Source organism: Diadema setosum, chromosome 18 (genome assembly GCF_964275005.1).
Source record: "Diadema setosum chromosome 18, eeDiaSeto1, whole genome shotgun sequence".
NCBI classification, from domain to species: domain Eukaryota; kingdom Metazoa; phylum Echinodermata; class Echinoidea; order Diadematoida; family Diadematidae; genus Diadema; species Diadema setosum.
In genome coordinates this window covers 30,111,269-30,134,753 of record NC_092702.1, presented here as the reverse complement: position 1 = coordinate 30,134,753, position 23,485 = coordinate 30,111,269, and the positions used below count along the sequence as shown (strand labels likewise).

The 23,485-nt window shown below is 36.5% G+C and overlaps 2 protein-coding genes across 2 annotated transcripts in view; one reads left to right on the top strand and one right to left on the bottom strand.

The window, feature by feature from the left end:
- Positions 1 to 11,521, bottom strand: part of LOC140241331 (TATA box-binding protein-associated factor RNA polymerase I subunit B-like) — a 71,648-nt gene extending 60,127 nt beyond the window's left edge. Inside the window, exons 1-5 of the mRNA XM_072321059.1 lie at positions 11,399 to 11,521; positions 5,833 to 5,935; positions 4,989 to 5,098; positions 3,422 to 3,530; positions 2,731 to 2,774 (exon numbers count right to left, since the gene is read on the bottom strand). Coding sequence (XP_072177160.1) covers positions 2,731 to 2,774; positions 3,422 to 3,530; positions 4,989 to 5,098; positions 5,833 to 5,935; positions 11,399 to 11,488 — 456 coding nt within the window. The 5' untranslated portion in view covers positions 11,489 to 11,521. The remainder of the gene's footprint in view (positions 1 to 2,730; positions 2,775 to 3,421; positions 3,531 to 4,988; positions 5,099 to 5,832; positions 5,936 to 11,398) is intronic.
- A 674-nt stretch (positions 11,522 to 12,195) lies between these two features.
- The window catches only part of LOC140242005 (shootin-1-like), a 124,968-nt gene continuing 113,678 nt past the window's right edge, over positions 12,196 to 23,485 (top strand). The window contains exons 1-3 of the mRNA XM_072321749.1: positions 12,196 to 12,326; positions 14,292 to 14,405; positions 19,654 to 19,748. Of these exons, the coding sequence (XP_072177850.1) occupies positions 12,218 to 12,326; positions 14,292 to 14,405; positions 19,654 to 19,748 (318 nt within the window). The 5' untranslated portion in view covers positions 12,196 to 12,217. The remainder of the gene's footprint in view (positions 12,327 to 14,291; positions 14,406 to 19,653; positions 19,749 to 23,485) is intronic.

The window sequence follows — 23,485 nt, the reverse complement described above, 5'->3', positions numbered from 1 at the left end:
TATCAACACACATTAAAGGAGAGAGTGTCCTGAGAGTGAAGAGTCAGCAGGTGTCGTTAACTGTCAATGTTAGAATCAATTTGTTACCTGCAGGAGGACCAGTGCACACTAAAAATATATTCCAGTTTAGAACAGAAGGAGCATTACTGAACACCATATGAAACCTAGGGAACAGAATGCCTCCCCATGTTCATACCAAAACCTAGTGTAAAATCACATTGATATAAGACATACAATAAGAAACTTAGATGACTTTGATATTTCACTCACTTGTCTACAAAAGAGATATCACAGACCACATGTGGTCATATCAGATGAAGTGATAACATCATCACTGCATAATTTTTCCCATTGATCTGTGCACAAATCTTCATTAAAATCTTGTAGTGATTGAAACGCAAAGATATTGAATATCCTTCACACGAAAATACTGTCATGCTTAAATAACTTGGAAATAGTGACTTTTGAGAGACAAGTGAGTGCAGTTAGTTAACAATCAACCCGAAACATGTTTAATGTTTTTTGCTTATGAAATGATATCAGAAGAAATGTGTGTGTGTGGGGGGGGGGGGGGGATTTTAACCCGTTGAGGATGGGCTGATTTTGCTACAACATGCGTTTCCCATAGACACCTGCCCGAGTATACTCGGGACTCGTCTCCATTGGGTAAAAAGTATCTCTTTGTTTCATCTACATTTGTGGTTCCCACTAATATCCCCATTCTATGAAACCAAGCAAGAAATTGTAAACTTTTTAAGAATCCAGAAATTTCTTGCTTTCAGTCAAACTTCTCTACCCTAGTTTGTTCAAATTTCCTTTACGGACTACAGTCAAAGTGAACACAGACTGATACTAGACTTGCACTTTAAGGGCCTCCTGTAATTGTTTTCTTGTTTTTCCCCTTTCCACTCAGAAGATGATAATCTATGAGAGTCCATTACCGGTTTAAGGTTACTGCCCTACATCCAGTATAAGAGGATGGAAGGAAAGAGGGAAAAGTACACAATACACAATGTGGGGAAAATTTCTATTTTTGTTTTTTTTTGAGGAGGAAGTACATATCAACTATCTGTTGGCAGAGTAACATTATAGTATGCTACTCTACACCATCCATACAAAGTAACGTCTTGGAACATCCTGAACTTAAACGGATGGTTAGTGTTTGGTTGAGACGGAGCTTCAGGTTTCCAACTTTTAGTGAGATGATGAGAAGCCTCTTATGAAATATGAAAGAGCATACAATTCTAAGAGGAATTCACATTTTATGTGATGAAAATTGGTTTTGAAATGGCCGAGATATCCAAAAACAAAGAGGCCCTAATAAAAGGTGGGAACCATCTTTTATTAGGACCACTTCATTTTACTTTGTTTTTGGATATATATGCTAGCCATTTTTTAACCGATTTTTCATCAAATAAACTTTGACTTCCTCTCCGTATTGTACGCTCTTTAATATTTCAAAAGTAGTTTCCAATTACCTCTCAAAAAGTAAAATCTGAAACCCTAATCTTAACCAAAGCGATACCATCCCCTTGAAGGCATTGCTAAGGTAAGGATCCCTTCAAAACAATAAAAACAATCCTCATGCATAGGATCCTTTATTTATGCAGCCTCATCAAAGGAGATCTTTGTGGACTTTGGGGTTATAAGATTGTGCAAATTTTTATGATTCTCAGGATTTTAAAGTAGCAAACATATCAAATTTGAAATCAATCCATGGCAGGCATCCTTGTTGAGAGAGGTCCTATAAACTTATCAATGAAATGCAAATTTGATGTTTATACTTTTTAATAAAATACAAACAAATACATTTACACATACACGCACAAACACAAAAATACACAATTTCTAGTACATTATATGCAATAAAATAGTTATATTTACCAGCCTTTGACATCAGAATATGTATAAAATTATGTATCTTAGTAGTAGTCTTCATACAAAGACAGAAAAAATCACTACTATATTACTTGTGCACATGAATATGTTACCACATGACCGGGTTGCACTGAAAGTTGCATGTGGATCAAGTAGATACACGGCCCGTCAATAATTACCTTTAGCAAATTTTTGAAACCCATTTGGGATCATAAGCAACATGAATCAGAATAATTCCAATTATACAACACCTAAAAAAAAAGAATGCAGCTATCTGATTGGCTGATTGCCCATCATGTGACATTCAGTGAAGAGTACCATTGCATGCTGTCTCTGTCAGCCATGCAATTCTTTTGCAAGCAAAAAATGGACATTACATGACTGACGTCACCAATTTCCATTGACTCCCGTCTTAAACTCATGATTGACTTGAAGCTTTTGTGCCATTGCAAGGCTCTGACGTAACAATTAAGTAACACGCACTCAACATTATCCGTCTTGTAAACAACTTCAACCTATCGGTTTTGTGCACGTACATGTACACAGCTTGCCATTTCTGCCAGTTCAAGGCTATATGTGGACCACGTCTGTTGACGTGCGAGGTGTTGTATAAAACAAATAGTGTATGGTCCTTACTCGTGCAATGGAACAAGATCTTTCACTCGGTGAAAGATTAGGCGCATTCTATCTTTCACCTCGCGCGAAATCTTGTACCACCGCACTCATGATCATTCACTATTTGTACTTTTGTATTGTTGAATAGAGCACCTCTATCTTTCACCTTGGGCGAAATCTTGTACAATCGCACTCGTGACCATTCAATATTTGGATATTAATCATTGGATAGCCTACCTTGGTCTCATCCTCCTGCTCTTTTGCTGCTCTCTTCCTTTTTCCTGTGTATGGAAAAACAACCAGTGATGCCAGATTTTCTGAAGTGCAGTAAAACAAGGAAATAAGCACAAGGGGCTACTACTGATGACCCCTTAAGATTATATGTGACATCATGTATCTAAAATGATAAATTGAAGTTTCAGAACTACATGACTTTTCAAGAAACGGCATGGAGCCCTTTTTTCTCTTGCTTGTCAGCTGATGAAACCTGGAAGTGGTACAAGAAATGGCACAAGAGCTCTTATTTATTTTTTTTTTTCTTTTGTCAGCTGCTTAAACCTGGAAGAGGCACCAGACTTTTTTTTTTTTTATGTAGCTGTTATACAATATGATTATATATATATATATATATATATATATATATATATATATATATATATATATATATATATATATATATATATATATATATATATAAGGGGAGCCATTCTTGAGTGACGTGGGGGTAGTTTTTAATCTCTTTTTAAAAAAAACTGTGGGTTGTATTACCATAAGATTTCATTGAAAATGTTGAAGACATTACTTTCTTTTACCCATGCAAAATTTCACGCTGTTTGCAAAAGGCATCCTATATAGAACCTTTTGAAGTTATGAATGGAGTGCTCACAATTTCCACATGAAAACTATCTGAATTTGAGTAAATTCTTACCAGTCTTGGACTCTCCATTTGCCTTTTTCTTGGACTTCTCTTGAGGACTTGAATGCAGAGCCCATCCTGAATTATGGAGGTACCTGAACCACAGCTGTTGCACAAAGTCCTGCAATGAAAAATATTGATATAAATAGCATAAATAGCAGAAAACACTTGTTTTCTTTGTTTGTATTTCCATCATTTACTATCTTAGGCAGTACTGAGGTAATTTTATAGTGAAAAGAAATGTTTAGGAAAGGAACAGATGCCTGTTGCACTAAACCTTGGCAGTGAAATGTCCTTTGTAATATAGTCATTTATAATTCATACGTAATTCTTGAACACATACATTTTGTTGGTTTGTGTGATTCATCAATCAACAGCTTAATTAAAGAAAGTAAATCAGGAAAGTCCCATCCACATTTGTACACTTCATTTCTGAGATCTACAAATGAACGCGCATTGTAATTGTTTCTCAACATCTACTGTTTATGCCAAGTGGCTATTTTCACAAAACTCACTGATAAAGAAAATCTAGAATCAGTCTTACTAGCAAAAGTACTACTTCTATTATCACATCTGTAACTGCTGCTTGCCATATCCATTTTTGGTCAAATAATCTCCATTACTACCACTACTGCAATCATTATCCACACTACTTAACCATTTTCATCATCTTATTCTGGTTTTGCCCAAGCACTTCACTTCTGAAGAGTCTTGTAGGCATCCTAAAACAACATGGATGCTGTGATCGTGTGCAGGCCCCATGCATCAGTGCAATAATGAGAATGATTTGGGTGTGATTAAAACCATGGGGGTATGCCTAGATTGTGAGTCTTGTTGCCAAAAGTTGGCAACAACTTCTACAGATATTGCGGAGATATCATTAGGAGGAAGAGCATTCCAGATCCTGGCAGCTTAAGGGAAGAAAGGTTGGTGATGATATTCCCTGACGCTAATTGAAGTGGTAACCCTGATGACTGATATGTCGTGTGGCTCGCTGTGGTAAGTGGTGTGTTGATATGTGTTAAAGGCATAATTTACTATTAGCAGATGATACAAAAACCCAGCATTAGTGCTTTAAAATAGTTCTAAAATGTGAGTTAGGGATAGCAACAACCACTGTAGAAATTTGAATCCGTATAAATGATGTTAAGTATTGTTTAATACACAAAATGTGAACAATAGTTATAATAAGAATGCTTCTAGACTAAACCATCTACAGTTATGGTTTATTGAGAAATATACTGATATCTCATTATATTTAAGGCTTTATTGCAAACATTTTGTATGGTAGGATGCTTTGTAATATAACAGACCTATACATATGCATCAAATGTGATATCTTGGACACTTTTTAAATCACTGCTCCCAAAGGTCAACTGGACCTTTAAAATTCACCAAGTTATGATGCTTTTTGAAGAACAAAGGGAGCCCAAGCATTTCATGTCTTTGTTGCAGGAAGGACCATTGAAGCTCCAGTCACACTTGAGGTGTTATGACTACAATTACACAAATATCAAGCTGCTCTCCTTTGGATCATTGATAAAATTCTAAGGATTTTTACAGTCACAAACAGACTTACATCCAGCTTTCTGTTCACACCCATCTCGATGAGAGTGTCAACCTGCGCCTTGAGAATGATCTGGAAAACTTCTGCCAGCCACCAAGACTTTCTGTCATCTCCTTTCATTTCTGTGGATGCAATCAAATCTCTACAAATAATTTGTCAAGCTACAAAAAGGGTAAGCTTTGAAAGGACATGTATCTGCCTGGTGTTTGAAATGATTGTAACAGATATTCTCAATATATTCCTTCTTTAAAGCATTATTAGAATTCAATTTTGGTCAATGATACACCAACTAAGATCCCTACAACCTTTAAACTCATCACTGCTATGCAATCACCCTACTATTATAATAATTTTACTTGAAGGAAGCACAATATTCTACACAGTTTCATTAAAAAATTATGTACTGAAGACCTGTGTGCTGGTAAATGACAAATAAATGAGGGGATGACATTATTGCCTCACAAACACATTTTGCTTATATTTGGTTGTGATCATTATCACTTTGGGGAAAAATTTTCTTACCCCATGTCAGACTTTGATGAAACTTGATGACACTTTTATCATATTGTACGTTTGATTTTGCTGTATTCACAATAGCCACCTTGAACATATAGCGGAAAAGTACTATAAACCTTTCACCACATATAACGGCCACACAACTCTAAGGTAGAAAAGTCAAAACCATTATACATGTACCTCCAGCATTCTTTAATATCATGACCAAAATACCAGAGGGTCATACTTCAGTTTCACTTCTTGAGCATATCAAGCTACTTTAAATCTTTTTGTCTTCACAACCACACCATGCACCATGACAGTCTCGACAAGTGGCCTGAGCTCAAGGCAACATGTTTACCTGAATCCACTGCACTCTTCTTGTGTTTGCGGATGGTGCGGGTCTTGCATGAGGACTGACTGAGTTGGCTATCCATCTGGTCATATTCCATGACTTGCATGTCCTGGAAAAGATGAGAGAAGATAATTGTGGTCTTACACAACCAATAGATCATAATTTTATAAACATATTAGTATGTAATAATGCACATTACATAGGATGTCAGTAAATCATCCATCCGATGGTAACTTTGGACCAGTAGGAAACACATACGGCAAAGTCAAAGCTACAGAGGGTGGATGATTTCTTTGTAATTTTCCCTCTCCTTTGATCATTCTCTCCTTCTTTCTTTCTTCTTTCCTTTTTATCTCTTCTCGTTATTCATTCCATGCTATTACATTTTTTAAAATCTTTTATCATTCCTTTATTCTTCATTTTTTTTTCTTTTCTTTTCAGTCACAGCGGACGACTATAATTAACTCCCCCGAAACCCACGAAACGTTTTGAATTTTCAACCGTCATCGAGGCAGTGCGAATCGGGCGTTCTCATTTTCACCAAAATTTTACCTTCTCATATCTCCGCTATACATTGACCAAAATCGCTCAAACTTTCAGTATCAATGCAAAATCATGATTTCTATCTACATACGAAAAATCATGAGAAACGATTGAGAACTTTTTAAGTTATTCAACATTTCATGTTTCGCTGTCTCGGAAAACTACCCTCCGATTATTTCCAGACACATCTGGTCGCACCACTTAATATTCATGAAACTTGACATACATATTCATTAGACATGGGTGGACGTTAGCAGGGTGGTGGTCGCTTTGCCGAAGACCTATATTTGAAGTTACAAGTGAAAATAAATGAGGTATGTTGTCAGAAATCTCAAATTGTACGGGAGCAGCAAACGAGAATAATGACGTCATATTCTAAGAAAAACTGATTTGCGCTTGCACAATGAATGGACTTTCCCATGCTGCTTCGATCCAGCAAGCTGATTGGTCGATGCAGTGCAGTGTACTGTCACTGCGCGAGATGCGAGGTGGCTGCATGCTGTGGGTGCCTAGTACACTGCACATGCATGCTACGCTGTGAGAGTAGGCTGGGTGGTGTTGATAAGTACAATGTAGCAGTGTGCTGCAGGGGACTTCGCCACCTCAAAAACAAGTACTTACGTTATCAGAAGTGGCCTATTAAAAAGAAAGTAGCCAAAATGTGAATATCTATCAGCTATGACACCAGTTGCAAATTCATGACATTGGATTATTCGGACTTTACGCAGATTTTACTGCACTAGTAAGTAACATTACAACTACGAATTCCCGGTACGAGTTACGATCAGAGTACTGCAGTGCCGTACGGCACTGAAGCACAGGTGACGTGAGAGCAACAAAGATGTGGGTACGTGGGACTGTACCCTGTCTTCCCGTGTGCGAATGACTATGAAATTTTGTGCTCGGAACGAAGGTAGAAAGTGCACCTCTTTCGATCATTTCCAGACATATCCGGACGCATGACTTTTCGAATGTGATAGTTAAGAGTTCCGTAAAGAAATACATACTTAGTAACATACTTGAAAGTTTTTTGTTGTTCACGAAGTCAAAATGTGAAATTTTAGCAACGATTTCTGACATTTTACGTTTTGAGAGTGAAGTTATGCTCCATTTTGGAATATTTTATCATCGTTATTCAAAAAATGTAACATAATGGCAGGTTAAAATGAGGTTTTTACTTTTCATAACCGTTTGGATTAGCAAAAAATATGAATAAATAGTAAAGTTACAGCAGTTTTGCTGCGACACTTTCCTAGCGGTTTTCGTGCGAAACGTGTTCACTCAAGAGGAAAGCGAGGTCAGGTCAAAATGAAAACAGTGAGTTAATTGCACCCGTCCGCTGCGACTGTTTTTCTCATCTTGTCTTTCCTTTCCTTTTCTTTCATTTCAATTTTCCTTATTGTCTTTTTGTCAATCATTTCTTTTTCTTTATTATTGCTGATATACCCAACAAATGGAGCTCCATCCACTCTCTTTATTTACTTTTCACTTGTCTTTTCCTTGTTCATCCATATTTATTTTTTGTTTTTTGTTTTTTCTCTCCTTAAATATTTTCTTCTTTTATTCTCTAACATTCCTTGGTTTCCATTTTCTATCCTTCCCTTCTTCCTATGTTTGGTACCTTGTTTTTCTTTCCTTCCATTTTTGAAATTTGTCTTTTCTTCCTCTTTCAATCTATCCTTCATTTTGTGTATTACTTATAATACTCATGAAATCAGCTCCATTCAATAGCCATTTCCTTTTTTATGCCTCCGCCACGAAGTGGTGCCGGAGGCATTATGTTTTCGGGTTGTCTTTTCTTCCTCTTTCAATCTATCCTTCATTTTGTGTATTACTTATAATACTCATGAAATCAGCTCCATTCAATAGCCATTTCCTTTTTTATGCCTCCGCCACGAAGTGGTGCCGGAGGCATTATGTTTTCGGGTTGTCTTTTCTTCCTCTTTCAATCTATCCTTCATTTTGTGTATTACTTATAATACTCATGAAATCAGCTCCATTCAATAGCCATTTCCTTTTTTATGCCTCCGCCACGAAGTGGTGCCGGAGGCATTATGTTTTCGGGTTGTCCGTCCGTCCGTCCGTCCGTCCTTCCGTCCTTCCGTCCTTCCGTCCGTCCTTCCGTCCGTCCGTAATGAATTTTGTGGACAAGGTAACTATCAAAACCTGTTGAGGTATCCTAATGAAACTTGGCATGTATGTGTATTAGGGGGTGAAGTTGTGCCTATCAACTTTTGGATGCACATGCTTAAGGTCAAAGGTCAAAAGGTCAAGGTCAAATACATAAAATTTCACTATTTCCGCCATATCTATTGAATGCCTGAAGATATTTTCTTGAAACTTAGTGTATACATGTATTACCCAATTAAGATTCTCTGGTGAAAGTTTGAGTCATGAGGTCAAAGGTCAAAGGTCAAAAGGTCAGGGTCAAATACATAAAATTTCACTATTTCCACCATATCTATATTGAATGCCTGAAGATATTTTCGTAAAACTTAGTGTATACATGTATTACCCAATTAAGATTCTCTGGTGAAAGTTTGGGTCATGAGGTTAAAGGTCAAAGGTCAAAAGGTCAAGTAAGAATATTAAAACTTCTTTTTTTTTCTCCATACCTTGGAAAATTGTTCAAGGTATCTTCATGGAACATAGTATATACATATACTGACTGGAAGTGATTATCTAGAGAATGTAGGGTTCATGGGGTCAAAGGTCAGGGGTCAAAGGTCAAGTGCAACACTTCAAAATTTTACTATTTCCCTCCTATCATGCAATGCCAGCAGGGTTATTTTTTTTACACTTGGTGTATGCATACATGTGTAACCTAATAGAAATTCTCTGGAAAGTTTTTTTTTCTTCTTTTTTTGCCTCAAAGGTCAAAAGGTCAAAGATCAAGTGAAAGTGCTGAACTAACTTTTTCCTCCATATCTCGGAAGTGGCTCAAGTTATCTTGAAACTTAGTACATATTATGCATGTTCTACCTGAAAGTGATTATCTTATGAATTTTAGGGTCAAGGGCCAGATGAAAATGGTAACAATTTACTATTCAATTCAGAAATTGCACTTTTTCTCCACACCTGTACCTTGAAAATTACTCAATGCCTAAATGTATGAATGGGTCAAAGTCGAGTTAAAGTCCTTAAATCCCTAGATACATGCTCTCCTATTCATCCAATTAAACCTAGGTCAAGGAAGGTGAACATTCAACACATTTGTGACAAACTTGTCATTTCAATATTTTGCCAATTTTGTGAAAATGTAATTACACATTGTCCACATGTACTATCTAGACCTATTGGGAAAATCATGCATTATGGCGGAGGCATACCAGTCGCCAAAGCGACATTTCTAGTTCTCTTTTTATTCCTTTCTCCTTCCTTTCTTTTTCTTGTTCTACCTTATTTTTTTTTCTTTATAAGACATGTAATTTGTTTATTTGATTGGTATACTTGAAGGTAAAAGTGGGCTTCTTTATCACTTTCAACAATAAACAATAATGTGCCTACAGAGTATGAAATGTTCATGCTGCAAGTGGACAGCTGAGAGAAATTTGGTCATGATTAATGCGGTTATTTTTTATTTCCTTTTCACGGTCAGCTTCTCTATTTAATGAATAAGCAACAACAAAAAAAAAAATCATGTGGCATTCAGCGCAGACAGCGTGCAATCTATACAATACTAGTAAAATGCTGTACAGAAATCTCTACCCGTGCGTGCTCAAGCTTGCTCAGAAAATCCCACAGGTTGCACGGCTTGCACACTGAGCTGGATGCAGCGGGACGCTTGCATGAAAGGCGCCCAAAGGCTGGTGGACAGCGGAATTCACAAAGAAAGTGAACCCGTAACACCCATAAAGTGATTAGTTTGCTGACAAATTCGAGTACCCACCTACTCTATCAGTGTGGAATAGTAATTTGGAATATATGCACAAGATCAGGTTACTGACTTTATTTTTCTCTTTACAAATCTTTGTGAAGTGATGTAAGATGTCAGTTTCATGGGGCTGATTCGTTCATGGAGAGGTGAGAGCCGCAGAAAAAAGCAACGAAAATTTAGAGTCGGATCAGGCCGATAGGTGCGGCAGCCCTGCATTGAGTGAACCCGATGGTGCCGTTTCGATGGATCGCTGCACATCAGTTGATTAAAGCTCGAAATTTGTCAAAAAGCGCCGACAGAATTTTTTTTCCTTCTCTTCATCATGGAGAGTGGACATGTGTGTGTAACAAAAAATCACTGTACGAAGTTGCAACAATTGGTATATACACGTATATCAGATGCGAGATGGATGAGAAGTGAACAGAGGGCCTCATAACTCGCCCTCCTGGGGGCCTCATGAGCATCCCGGCCATGCTCATTAGGTGGAGGGATCCTTATGAGCGGGAGCACCCCTCATCATGCTCATGAGCAGGTTTCCTGGACTGAGGTACACATAACATACACAGACACTACAGTGCACCACTACAATTTACAAATGTCATTCCACATCCATCACAATGTGTAGAAAATATCAAACTTAACTGTAAATATTCAACTTTTCCTTGACTTGGGAGACTTGGACGCAAGTACCTAGTAATTTACGTTGTGAAATGTTTAAAATCTAAGGTTATAAGTTTATTCTTAAGCATGCTTAAAAAGCCAAGGCAATAGGTTTTGCCTTTGCATGCAAATCCACACATGCGAGCGCGAGGGTCGAGCGCCTTGTTGTGTTGTGCAGTGCAGTGCCAGCAGTGTCGACTGTTGAGCAACAGCTTCAGATAATAAGATAGAACTAGTACGATATCAAATACTAAGGACCTTCCACATCACCCTTGTCCGAAAATCCGGACAAAAAACTACATTATTTTATTACTTGGCCTTATCATTCATCAATCATACTAATTGTCACAGGTAAATTTCAATTTAAAGTCTAATCAATACACGAACTACCACGTATCGGACTGGGGTATGGGAGATAAGTTTTGCCGATTCACATGAACTCTTTTTAGCGTTTGATTGCAGTGATCGAGTAATCACTAATAATCTACTGACCTGAGATTGACTCTGACACATTGTACAGTAGTAGAGTCCATCTTGCTCGTAAAAAGACACTTCTTCTCGACACTCGGAACAGTAATTCATGTTTGCCAGCCCTGCTATATCTGCACAACACAGTATGTCGTATGTCCCGCGGTGATTATGCGTAAACTCGGACCCACGTGTGCACACAGCACAGTACAGTTTACGCCAGTTCTCTTTCCACCGCACCGGTAGCGACACACACACACACATTCGTCTGCTCCTGGCAGTATCAGCCAGCTCTACTATAGACGGAGGCTAGGTAGTTTATGATCACCTCTGTAATTGGAAATGACAAGCAGCATAATATGATGAATATTTCTAAAATTTATAGCAGTTGTTATTTGATAACAGCAAAATAATCAAAGCTTTTGTCGTCGTGTATACATGGGCAAATTGACATGAGAATTAATCGGTTTTATTTAGATTACATTGTGTTATTTCCCCCATAAAAGAATAGACGTATCCAATTTAGTTTGCTGGCTCCAAGTTACCCAGTAATTATGAGCGAGGAAAAGGACAAGTGTTTTCCCGCAGTTTGGCCCTGCGAAACCTCTAAAAGTTTACTTGATACGGAGTTTGCATAACTCTCAAGTGATGGTTTATCTCTCCACATGCAGGTCGTACACTGTTCGTACATAGGACTTGCGAGAGGTAAACACAATCACTGTTTTGTCGCCCTCCAGCTCCCATGAAGGATCGTGCTATCGTTTGGAGAGGTGTGTTTCGTGCGGTAGTATAAATTACAGCCCCTTACTTCCGCAATCTTGGTACCCATTCATCGCTGGAAAAATGTCTTCTCCAACGCGAAATAAGCCCGGGCCACCCCCTCGAAAAGAGTCCCTAGGACCAGAAGAAGAATCGAACACAAACAAGGACTTAAAAGATGTTGCTAAGAGAGGTAAGAATATTAGATAATTATTTATTGCAGGCTCTGTGTAACCCTTGCCAGCGCAGCGCAGCGGGGGTGTCCTTGCGCTGTACCGGGGAACTTCCCCATATATTCCAGTTTTTATTTTCGGTGGCTGGATCGAGTGCTTGTACGGTATTCTGAATTTTGGTGATGTCATGACTAAAGAAAGAGTCTCCAAAATATATGCTACAAATCCAATAAAGCCATATGTTAAGAGTGCCAGTCATTATATAAGTATTTCAAGTACAATATTAAGAATACATACATATAACACCGATATTCATATATATATATGTCTGTATATTACTAATGTTATTATTATCATTTGACAGAATTATATGTTGCACTGTATGATGTTGCACCCATATCATGGCACACCATGCCATCTAGACTATTGTTGTATGTTTCCTTGTGGTAGATCCTGATGAATGCCATGGCAGACTGAAAGCTTGATGACAATAAAGGAGCATTTGAGAGGAACATAATGTTCCAATAAACCTTTTTTTTTCTGCACACACATGTTTGTATATATGCATAGACATAGGCCTATATATTATATATATAAGATATGATTGTGGTAAATCAATAAGATATAAATAATCTAGAGTACTATATAGGGTGTATAGGGCCAGTGTTTTACTTCAGCAAGTATGTATTTATAGGCATAATATTCTGTAGATTTAAATCTGATTTCAGATTTTTGCTTAAGTCTACACAGATTGTGCTTTTTCCATGTATCAAAATCACCTGAAATTTTAATTTACGATTTTTTCAACAAACCTCAATATCATCCCTGATACAATAGCTTACAGTCCTTAGTAGGTTTTGACAGCTGATGGCCTACAGCCCTTCACTATCTGTAAGCAGTGCTCCAAATGAATAGAATATTGGAGTAGATTATTAAAACAAAGGTCACTTTGAATGGGAACATATATGCAGCTCTTTCCAATCACTTTTCTGTTTTGAAGCTGATGAATATCACATTTCATTGAGATAATTTTTTTTTTGAGATAGCAAAGATTTGATGACTTTTAGTTAAGAATATCTCATTTTAATTTGCTTGATCTCTTTATATTTCAACAAAGCTCTATTAGTTCCCTTGATAAAGTTGACTGTCATTGAAAGATTTATATAAACATGCTGAAGAGAAAATATTTCCTGAACATCAAACAGAATAGAACACATAAGGGAGACATAATGAAATGTAGGGATATTAACATACATGTAGCAAATCAATATGAAATTGTGTGTGATGATATCATAGCCTCAAAAGTAATCAGGTGACTTGTATACAAATCTAAACTGAATTTCCAGTTGAAAGTAAATTAATGAAAGCAAAAAGAGATGAAATAGATGTAGTCAAATCGTTGTAGTTTTAATGACTTACAACTTATGAAGTCCAGAGAGTGATGTGTATTTGCTAAATCAGCAGGGGAAAAATGATTCTTTCAATATTTTTAAGGACAAAGAAATAGTAGACTTGGAAAGCCATCTTACTTGCATGTATGTAAATGATTGTAACAAATATTGATAAAAGTGAATGTTAAACTAGATTTGTTTTCTTTTATCTGATTTGAAAGAAACTATCAAACTGCTATTTGTTTAATCTTATACATATCTTGCAATAGAAGTCAGCTTGAAGAAGTCGTCAAAGTTTCCTTTAAACTTGTCTGTATATACCTACGTGTGTGTGTGTGTGTGTGTGTGTCTGATGATCATAATTAGCAAACATTCAAAGAAAGCATTGCATGTTGCTGTGTTTCTTTTATCATAATTAAGTGCCACATGGTACAGAATAGCCACAATATACAAACATATATGTTTCTTGTTTGATTTTTTTTTCACAGTTCTGTAATGGATGCTGATATCTGACTACTCAGACACTCCATTATGTGAACTACTGGCATGCATATTTCACTCTTCCTTTATGTCCTTTATTTGTGTGAATTTTAGCTATTTTGGAGCATGAGACACTGAAGAGGAAATTCAGTAAGAAGGAGGAAGAGGCCAAGATTCTTCAAGATGAGCTGGAAGCGACAAGAGGTGTATTGGACCAAATACAGTCAGGTGAGACGTAAGAAATGTCAAATCATGAAGAGTCTATCCTTAAAAATAGTACATTACCAGTTATTGTTTTTTTCTAATCCCTTTACATTGTATTGTAGAATTTAATAGCCCCCAACCCTCCCTCTTAAAACAAAAAGAGAAATAAAAGAAGAACGAAAAATTGAAAAGAATAGTAAAAGCTAGAAAACACATTTTATGAGATTAGAGTGAAAATCATGAAATCTGTATTAAGGAAATATACAGTCAAGTGTCATATTTTAAGATAAAAGACAGAAAGAAATAGTGAGAATCAACATTCATCATTATTTCAACGACAACAAAAAGTCATCTTCATTAGCTGCTGAATATGAGAATCACTTTTCCTGTGATTATTTTTCCTGTGGCAATGAAAGGAGTGCCAGTGCTTATTAATTCACATTGGTATCATTTTAATGCCTTTGAAAGTCCATGATTGCTATTTTAAAACCTATGTCATAGTACCTCTTCAAATGAGGATTTTACAGAGATCATATGGGATTAATCTTCAGTCGAGGGGATCATAAGTGTAAATTTCATGATACTCGAACCTTAAAGTGCAGTGTTGCCCTGAACACATACCTATTCAATTCAAAATGATTTTATTTCCATATAAAGTAATTCAAAGTAATATACATAATGCTTACATGAGTACATAATATTTCAAGGAACTATGAAATATATGAAATATTATGTGAATTATGAAATATATTGCCGGACTCTTATTTCTGTAAAGAGAAAACAAAGAAATAATCAATGGTGTTTTTAGTGTTTATCAGATAGAGAATAAAATCGTTGTGTTGTAATGATATGCATACATTCAATATTTATTGCTTCTCTATGATAAGGTTCACTGTATACATAACAATACAGCATCCACTGCATACACATATTAAGGCCTGTGGGGGGGGGTGCTTACAATGTAGGTCAAGAAAATGGACCTTTGATACCATGGGCTGATGGGATGGGGGTGGTCAAGTTCAATGTGGACCTTTCACATGCACCACACCCCAGCAAATGGGCCTGCAGCCACAATTTGGTCATGAAGGAAACACTAGTGATACTTAGCTGTACAACTTGTAGGCCTACTTCCTATTATAGGTGTAGGAGCCTCAACTTGGCAAAAAGCAGATTGCACAAAGATTGTTATCTTGTGGAGTTATTCTAAAGATATTAATGCCACTTTAAATTGATATACTATGTTTTTGTGTGGTTATATATCTGTTACATGGCGCAAAAAGAAAAAAAAAGAAAAACCCTTACTCGACAAGACCCTTTAAGCTATGTTTAAAGTGAGGCAGTCCTCCCGAATTAAAAAAAAAAATATGTTGTTGTTGGTACCTCCAATAAACTACTTTCACCAAAAACAAACTTTCAAATCACCAAATAAGCTCGTAAATTTTAGTTGAAAAAGTGTGAATCTGCATGGATAATATGCTAATGAGCAAGTCTTGGCGGAGAGTCAGACGTCACCAAGGCACAACTCTTCCCAGCCGTGTTCTGCTCGTTATCCGTACGCTCCCTAGTTACCCGGATGCATGAAGAAGGCGATGGCTACTAGTATTTGACATTGTTGTGTGTGTGTGCATGTATTGTGTATTGTATATTCGCACAGTACACGTGTGTATACCCCGGTTTGCCCTTCGCGCTAGAGTGGTTTGTACGCAAAGTAGTATGCAACACGGATAGAAGCTAGAAAAGGACCGTGCCTATATGATGTCAAGTACATGGTATATTTGATTTCAAAATATATATAAATTTATGTTTACTATATTAATTTAGATGAATTATATAGATAAATGAGCTTGAAATATTTTGTTTAAAATAATAACATCACATACTTTCACATTTTATGATAAAATTACAACTGATTACTTGAACACTTAAATTGGTTTTTAGAGGCACGGCTGTCAACTTGGTGAGTAGGGCATCAATGACGTAGCATCTTTTTGCAGGCTCTTACACGATCGCTTGCAGGAATTATTTTTCAAAAATCGCCTACGGAGACAGTTTTCAATTTAAACGCATATAAACTGGTGAAAGGTTATATTTTTTACTCTTCTTAATTATCAGTACAGTGAAAATCTCAGGACTGCCTCCCTTTGAGCAATTAGAAATAGTTAAACAAATACTATCTTATAATGAGATCCCTGTATTCTTCCAAACACAGCTTATTGAAATAATATGAATTGTTCAACTGTTTTTTTTTAAAGAAATCAGCAGTTTTAAAAACTGAACCTTAATATGACATTTTGAAATGAAATTTCATCTTCAAAATATTCATCAACTTTCTAGAGGTAGATATGAAATTCAAAGGAAGTGTCCAATTTGCAGAAGATCATTACACTTACAGTGCCATTTGCATGAATACCTCTGCGAGTTTTGACCAGTAATAACAAAGAAATACTCTGTAACCTTTCAAATGTCAATTAGTCAAAATATCCTCTATCAAAGGACCATGGTGTCGCATGAGTTAGTATTTGTCATGTATGCTAATGAAAAAGATCAGTTTTTTTTTTTCTTGCTTCCTCTTTTTTTTAGTGTAGCGTAAATATTGCCCTTGAGCTGAATAGTGAACAAGAACACATTCTTGGAGAAATGTGACAGTATCAACAATAGAATATCAAGTTTCACTTTTAAAATGATATGCTCTTTATTTTACACCTGTTTCATAATCAGAATGATGTGCTCTGTCTTTTTACACATTGATCTTTAAATCTTTGGAGGACAAGGCAGCCGATGGGCCTATACAAGATGGGTAGTGATGGTTTGTGTGGGGAAACCCCTTTTAAAGAGTATATTTGCACAGACTGCAAATGAGAATTAGTGCAAAATGTCATAAGTGCAGTCATAGATACTGTTTGTATTGGTCATTTCTATACAATATTGGAGTTTTGAAACCTCTGTTCATATGATCAAACTTCATACCTATGTAAAGATCTAAAAAGAAGTGATTTTATGTGCTAAAATCAAATCACAAATTTGATGAATTTAATTATGGGTCTGAAATGCTGACACTAACCCACCTGCAGTCCGAGACAAACTGCGGTGTCATATTGTTTGCTTCAGTGAACAAGAAAGACAGGACTAGCTCTGAAGGTCAAACATCTATAGATTGGCTTTTGGACCATGTGTGTACACAGGTCGCAATATGCATGGCGGCTTTACCTCTCACATGAGTTGAACCTGTTCCCCAGATGTGAGATTCTGAAATTCCAATAGGCTTTGTAAAGTACCCACCAGATTAACACAGGCAAAGTGTTCACACAACAGACAATGGGAGGAGACTTCGCAAATGAAGCGTGGAGAGGTTTAACCCTTCAGCTCTCAGAGGTTCCTGGCAATGTCAATCTCTACTCACTGAAAGAGGGCTGTCAAATTTATGCTGTGTTAGCAAGGGTTAATGCAGACTTGATGTTGATTTATACAGACAGGGATTAACTTTCAGAGTAGGAAAGTAAAGAATAAAGGCATGATAATAAGCCAGTTCGGGGTTAGCTCATGTACAGCTGGGTACAAATGACCTTTCTTCTTTTTCAGTTGATTAGGCACTCCACTAGTCTTCAAGCAACAGAATGCATTAGCTTGCCCAATGTAACAATTCATGGAATTCATCAGTCATGTTCAAACAAAGGATGTACTAGCGTAGACCAGGTGATCAGAATGATCCATCAATTGACACTTCGGAAAACATCCATTTATTTTGCATTGAATGTAATGACGATCTTCTTCTATTGATATTGCCAAATACTGCTTTTGCTGCCAGGTGGATGTGATGGCAAGCATCACTTTAATACAAGGATTACTTGAATAATCATATGCATTACAGATGCTTATCTCAGTGAATTTAAAAACCAACATGCTCTGCTGGTACAAATGACCTTTTTCTGCTCATGCTCAAAGTGGAACCCCGAACTGGCTTATTGATATGAACCAGATACACATTTCCACCCCTACACCATCCACCCCCCCCCCCCCCAACACACACACACACACACACTCACACATGAAGGTGTTTGTGAGCAGCTCAGGGGTCGGAATTAAGATTAAAATAGGGTAAAGCTTAAAGAGTCCTAAACTTGTGTTTTGATGATGTAGTTTGACAGCCAAAGAAACAGGTTTGCGAAGATGCATGCATGTTTGTAAGATTGGTCAAATATCAAGAAAGTTAGTTTGCCTGCAAATCTGCAACTCATTCTGTATCTCACAAATTAGCTGCATTGTTCGGTGTACTTGAAAACTTCATGGTTAATTCTTTACAATTGTGTTGGTGGCATTCAGTAATTGAGGACAATAGTCTTAAGTTCAGACTGCATCTCTGAAGAAAGACTAGAGACAAAGAGAATTGCAAAGTGACACAAGTAATGACACTTAAAGAAAGAATGTTTTTATCTATGAGTTCACTGGTATTCACATCAAATGAACATACACTGTATATAGGCACTATGCCAAAGAAAGAGAGTCTGTCTGTCATTGAAAAACAATGTTTTTAATACAGATGCACAATATGAATGGTTATTCATGTAGGCAGAAATTAGCTGTGAAGTACAACACAGAAAGAATGAATAAAACATATGAGACAGGGCAAAACAGAGACGGGGACAACAAGACACACAAAGATACAGAGAGGAAGAAGTTAAAAAAATACAGTGAGAAGGAGAGGAAGACTTGCAGTGGTAATACACCTTGCAACACCCCTGTTTCAAAACATTTTGATATCTTCCTTTAATAGATGGAAAGGCATGCAATGAACTCTTGCATGAAGAGTATTGTGATACATTCCATCCATGTATCATCTTTTCCCTCTAACCTCATATCCTTGGATTAGTATCACATTCAAATTTGTGAATGATTTATGACCAATGACTGATTTGATTGAGGCCCATTTTACAAAATGTATTCTAATTCATTGATGATGCCAACCTTCAAGCCTATTGATGAATATCTTCACCATGTACAAACATACTTCTTTGGCCACGTTTTCATTACCCTGGAATATGTTGTCTGTATTATTGTGGTTTCAGTTACGATGTTTGGCAGCTATGTATTTCCTCTGTAAATGATTGATTTTGATATCCCCTTCACTCTGGGACATTTTGTGTGCTTTAGCATGATTCTGATCCCACATCCGATTTGTGGAAATTGGAGTCAAATTCATAATTCTTTTTTTATTGCATAATGCTTCTTGATATATTGGTATTTGCAATCTGTTATTTTCCCTTGTTCTGAACAGTATCTGGCCAGGTGATCCAGGAATACGCAGACGTCCAAACTAAGTTGCAAATTGAAACAAAATGCAGGGAGGAAGCGGAGAAATATGCCAGAAAGGTAAGAGTTCAGTGTGATTTTCATGCTAGCCCACTCACTGTACAGTCTTCTCTGTACCAGGGTGTAATTCTCTCCCCCTACCATGTCACAGGTGTGTGTGAACTCTTGGTTTTCTCAGCCACCATGGAGGATGTCGTTCATATTAACTGTGGTTTCTTGGTCTTATGCATATACCTGTGGTATATATATTCATATGTGTGACCCAATCACCACAGAGGACTTACAAACGGTCTCCAAACATGAATTTCCTAATTTATTTGTCATAGAATTTCCCATTCTCTTAAAGGCATTGTTTACCATTTGCAGATAAAACAAAAACCCCGCTTTAGTGCTTCAAAATAGTTCTAAAATATGAGTTAGGGATAGAAACAACAAGTGCTGAAAAGTTAATCAGTGTAATCAATGTTAAGTATTGTTAAATATAGAAAATGTGAACAATAGTTATAATAAAATTGCTTCTAGACTTAACCATCTACTTATGGTTTAGTGAGAAAATTAATAATATCTCCTATATATTTTAGGCTTTATTGCAAAATTTTTATGTGGTAGATTTTTTTAATGATATAACTGACCTAGGTTATACACATGTGCATCAAATGTGATAAATTGAACAGTTTTTAAAACACTGCTCCCAATGGTATACAGTACCTTTAAGCTCTCCCTTGATGCATATATGATTCTTTCTGTCTTCTCTGCAAAATCATGTTGATTCAGGAATTGTAACAAAGCTGGCCGCCAGATGAGCGCAGTTTTTCTCAAAGTTTTGATAAGGAGTACCCATGGGGTCAAATGTGCAGGGAAAATAGAGCATGCAAAACACGCTACATGAAAACAAAAGTTTTGAATGTATGTTAACATCCTTATCAGTGTACATGCAACTAAGGACATTCAACACATCTAAAAAAGGTGCCCATGTATGATGCTGAAGACATTATACTGTCCAATTAAATGATTAATGCAGGAAAGAATACATTCATGGTGGACATGAAGTGCTGATGTCATGCTGATAAATGCAATTGCTGCAACATTGAGGAAGCAGCTATTATTATATCTTGTTATGTAGAATCCAGTACTGGACAGATACTGATGCCATAATATGAATAGCATGTGTACATTGGAAATATACTTGTTTGTTAATTTGTTAATTTTTGTTTTGACATGACTCATTATAGTATGCCACAGGTATTAGCTATCCTATTGTATAGAAAGCAGTATTTGAAAAGCACAGATACCACATAATGAATAGCAGATGTACATTTGCACAGATACTTTGGGTATCAATTTCTTAGGATAGTTTCGAGGTAAGCGTTATACTGCACTACAGATAGAATGTGCTGCTGATACGTCTTCATAAAAAGAAGAGCTCTTAAAATAGTTAGGTTTACAGTGTATGTTAATTAAAGGGCATCCAACTCATTATAAGGCATTGATTTTACACACACACACACTACAGATACTCATACACACACTCACACCTATTCATTAGTGTAGTCATGTAAACATATATAATGTACAATAATGTATGTGTATGTGTGTGTGTGTGTGTGTGTGTGGGTGTGACTATTCCTGTGCATCATGTCATTGTATGCATCTACCAATATTTCTGTCTGTGTGTTAAATTGTCTCATTCTGTCTTGTCTCTTAATCTTCCCTTTTTAGTTTTGTCGTCCCAGTCTCATTTAATGTTTATTCGCATGTGTATGTGTGTCTGTTTCTCAGACTTCTCAGTGGGCTTCCAGACATTTTTTTCTGACTTTTTTCCCCAGCCTTTTTTTCCCCGTTTTACACTAGTTCTTTTTTTTTTCTATTTGACATTCTATACCTGAGGGACCCACATTCTATAAGCTTTGTCCTTTTAGTTGGTCCCTCCATTTTTCGATGTTTTGCATATTGATATATTGTCTGTATCACTTCAGTCAGTCAATTTTCATTACAACGTATTTGTTACCCCAAGGTTTCACAATTATATTTTCTCAATTTACTCTGTTTTGATTATGCAACCTTATTCTCTGTTACCAAGGAAAGTGAAATGTTTATGTACTTTTCAAAAAATGAAATAAAGTTAGAATTGAATTGACTTGAAAACATTGGCATAATTGATGATGTCAATAAGCACGGTGCTAGAAAAAAACGCATAGGGACTTATGCACTGAGACGTATGCGCTATTTAAGCCCTGTTAATTATTTATTATCATAATATTTCAGGAAAATTTGTCAATCATTTGCAATATTTCAAGGGTCTCAGAGAAAGAAAAGAACTTGTTTAGAATGTGTAGAAATGTGCTTCAATCTAATCCAGTAATTTTCTGAATGTACAAGCAGTAAAGCTAAACTACACTTTACCCAAACACAGCTGTTGAATAAGATGTTGATTTCCATTCCGAAGTTTGTTTGAATTCCAAGGGGGTTCAATTCAGTATTTCAACACATAATATCTCACATTTAGAAATATCATTATGTATCAGAAACATGATTACAAACCAGTTCTTTTGTCAGTGTAAAACCCCTCATAGTTAACAATGTTTATAAGATATATATGAAATGGCAACAAAGATTATGAAGATCAAGTAGAGTACTGTATACGCTATTATTTTCGCGTACAGATATTTTCACGAATGAGGAGGTCACGGACATTTTCGCGAGATGTTGTTTTCGCGAAATGACACAGAGGCCTACGTAAGTGCACTACTATCTTAGCGTATGGTGACATTTTCGTTAAGTTCGCGATCCAATTGAGATTCGCGAAATTCGCAAAAATTAAACCCTCGCAAAAATATTAGCTTATACAGTAGGGGCTGCTGGAATTGAGTATACCACAAGATGCTATCTTTGTGATTGGCATAGTTTGGGAATGATCTCAAATGCTATGAAAAATCAGTGTAATTTTGCAAGATATGTATGTCAAATGAATGAAGCATTGTTTTGTATTCATTTCTAGATTATTTTTTTCAATATCAAACCTGTGTATTTCCCTCTGAAGCCACAGACATTCTACAGATTAAATGTTACAATAGTGGAACATTTTCATACCATTCAAGTTGCCAATAAGGAAATGTTTCAGGCAGACAAACCAAAAACACATTGAAAGTACCAGGAAATTACTCCTGCAATTAAGCCTCAAAGAAAACAAAAATGAATGCTCATAATATGTGTTACGTCCTTGAGTTTCACTGTAATTAAAAGGCTTGGTTTCTATCCTGAGAGCCAAACCCAACTAGAATCTGATTCACATTGATTGGATGTTACAGGTAGCTCTCCAAGGTTGCCAAGTCTCATGCACTGAGTGTTAGACACTGTGTTATGTGTTGTTTGAAGGTGTGCGCGCTTTTGTTGCCGTAGTGATTTCAGAAAGTATCACACTTGAGAAGAAAAGAGAATGATCTGAATAGATAACATTGTAACATCTGATTCTCATTTGAACCTGATGTATAGGGAGTCACGATTCTAGATGGAATATGTTTGTTGTTTTGTTTTGTTATGTTTTTAACTGCTTAGACCATTGTTGCATTGAATTACCCATTTAAGACAGGAATGAGTCTCAAAATATATATCTAATGGAATACACAGATAGAATGAATAAGTGCCAATATAATGACTGGGTAACAAGTGTGATTGCACCATTTCATGCTGAATAATGAAGAGATGCCTATATGTACCCTCATGTGGACCCCTCCATTGTTTTGTTTTTTTCTGTCTCTTCTTTCACTGGTAGCAGCCCCAGCATTGTCAGCTCAGCA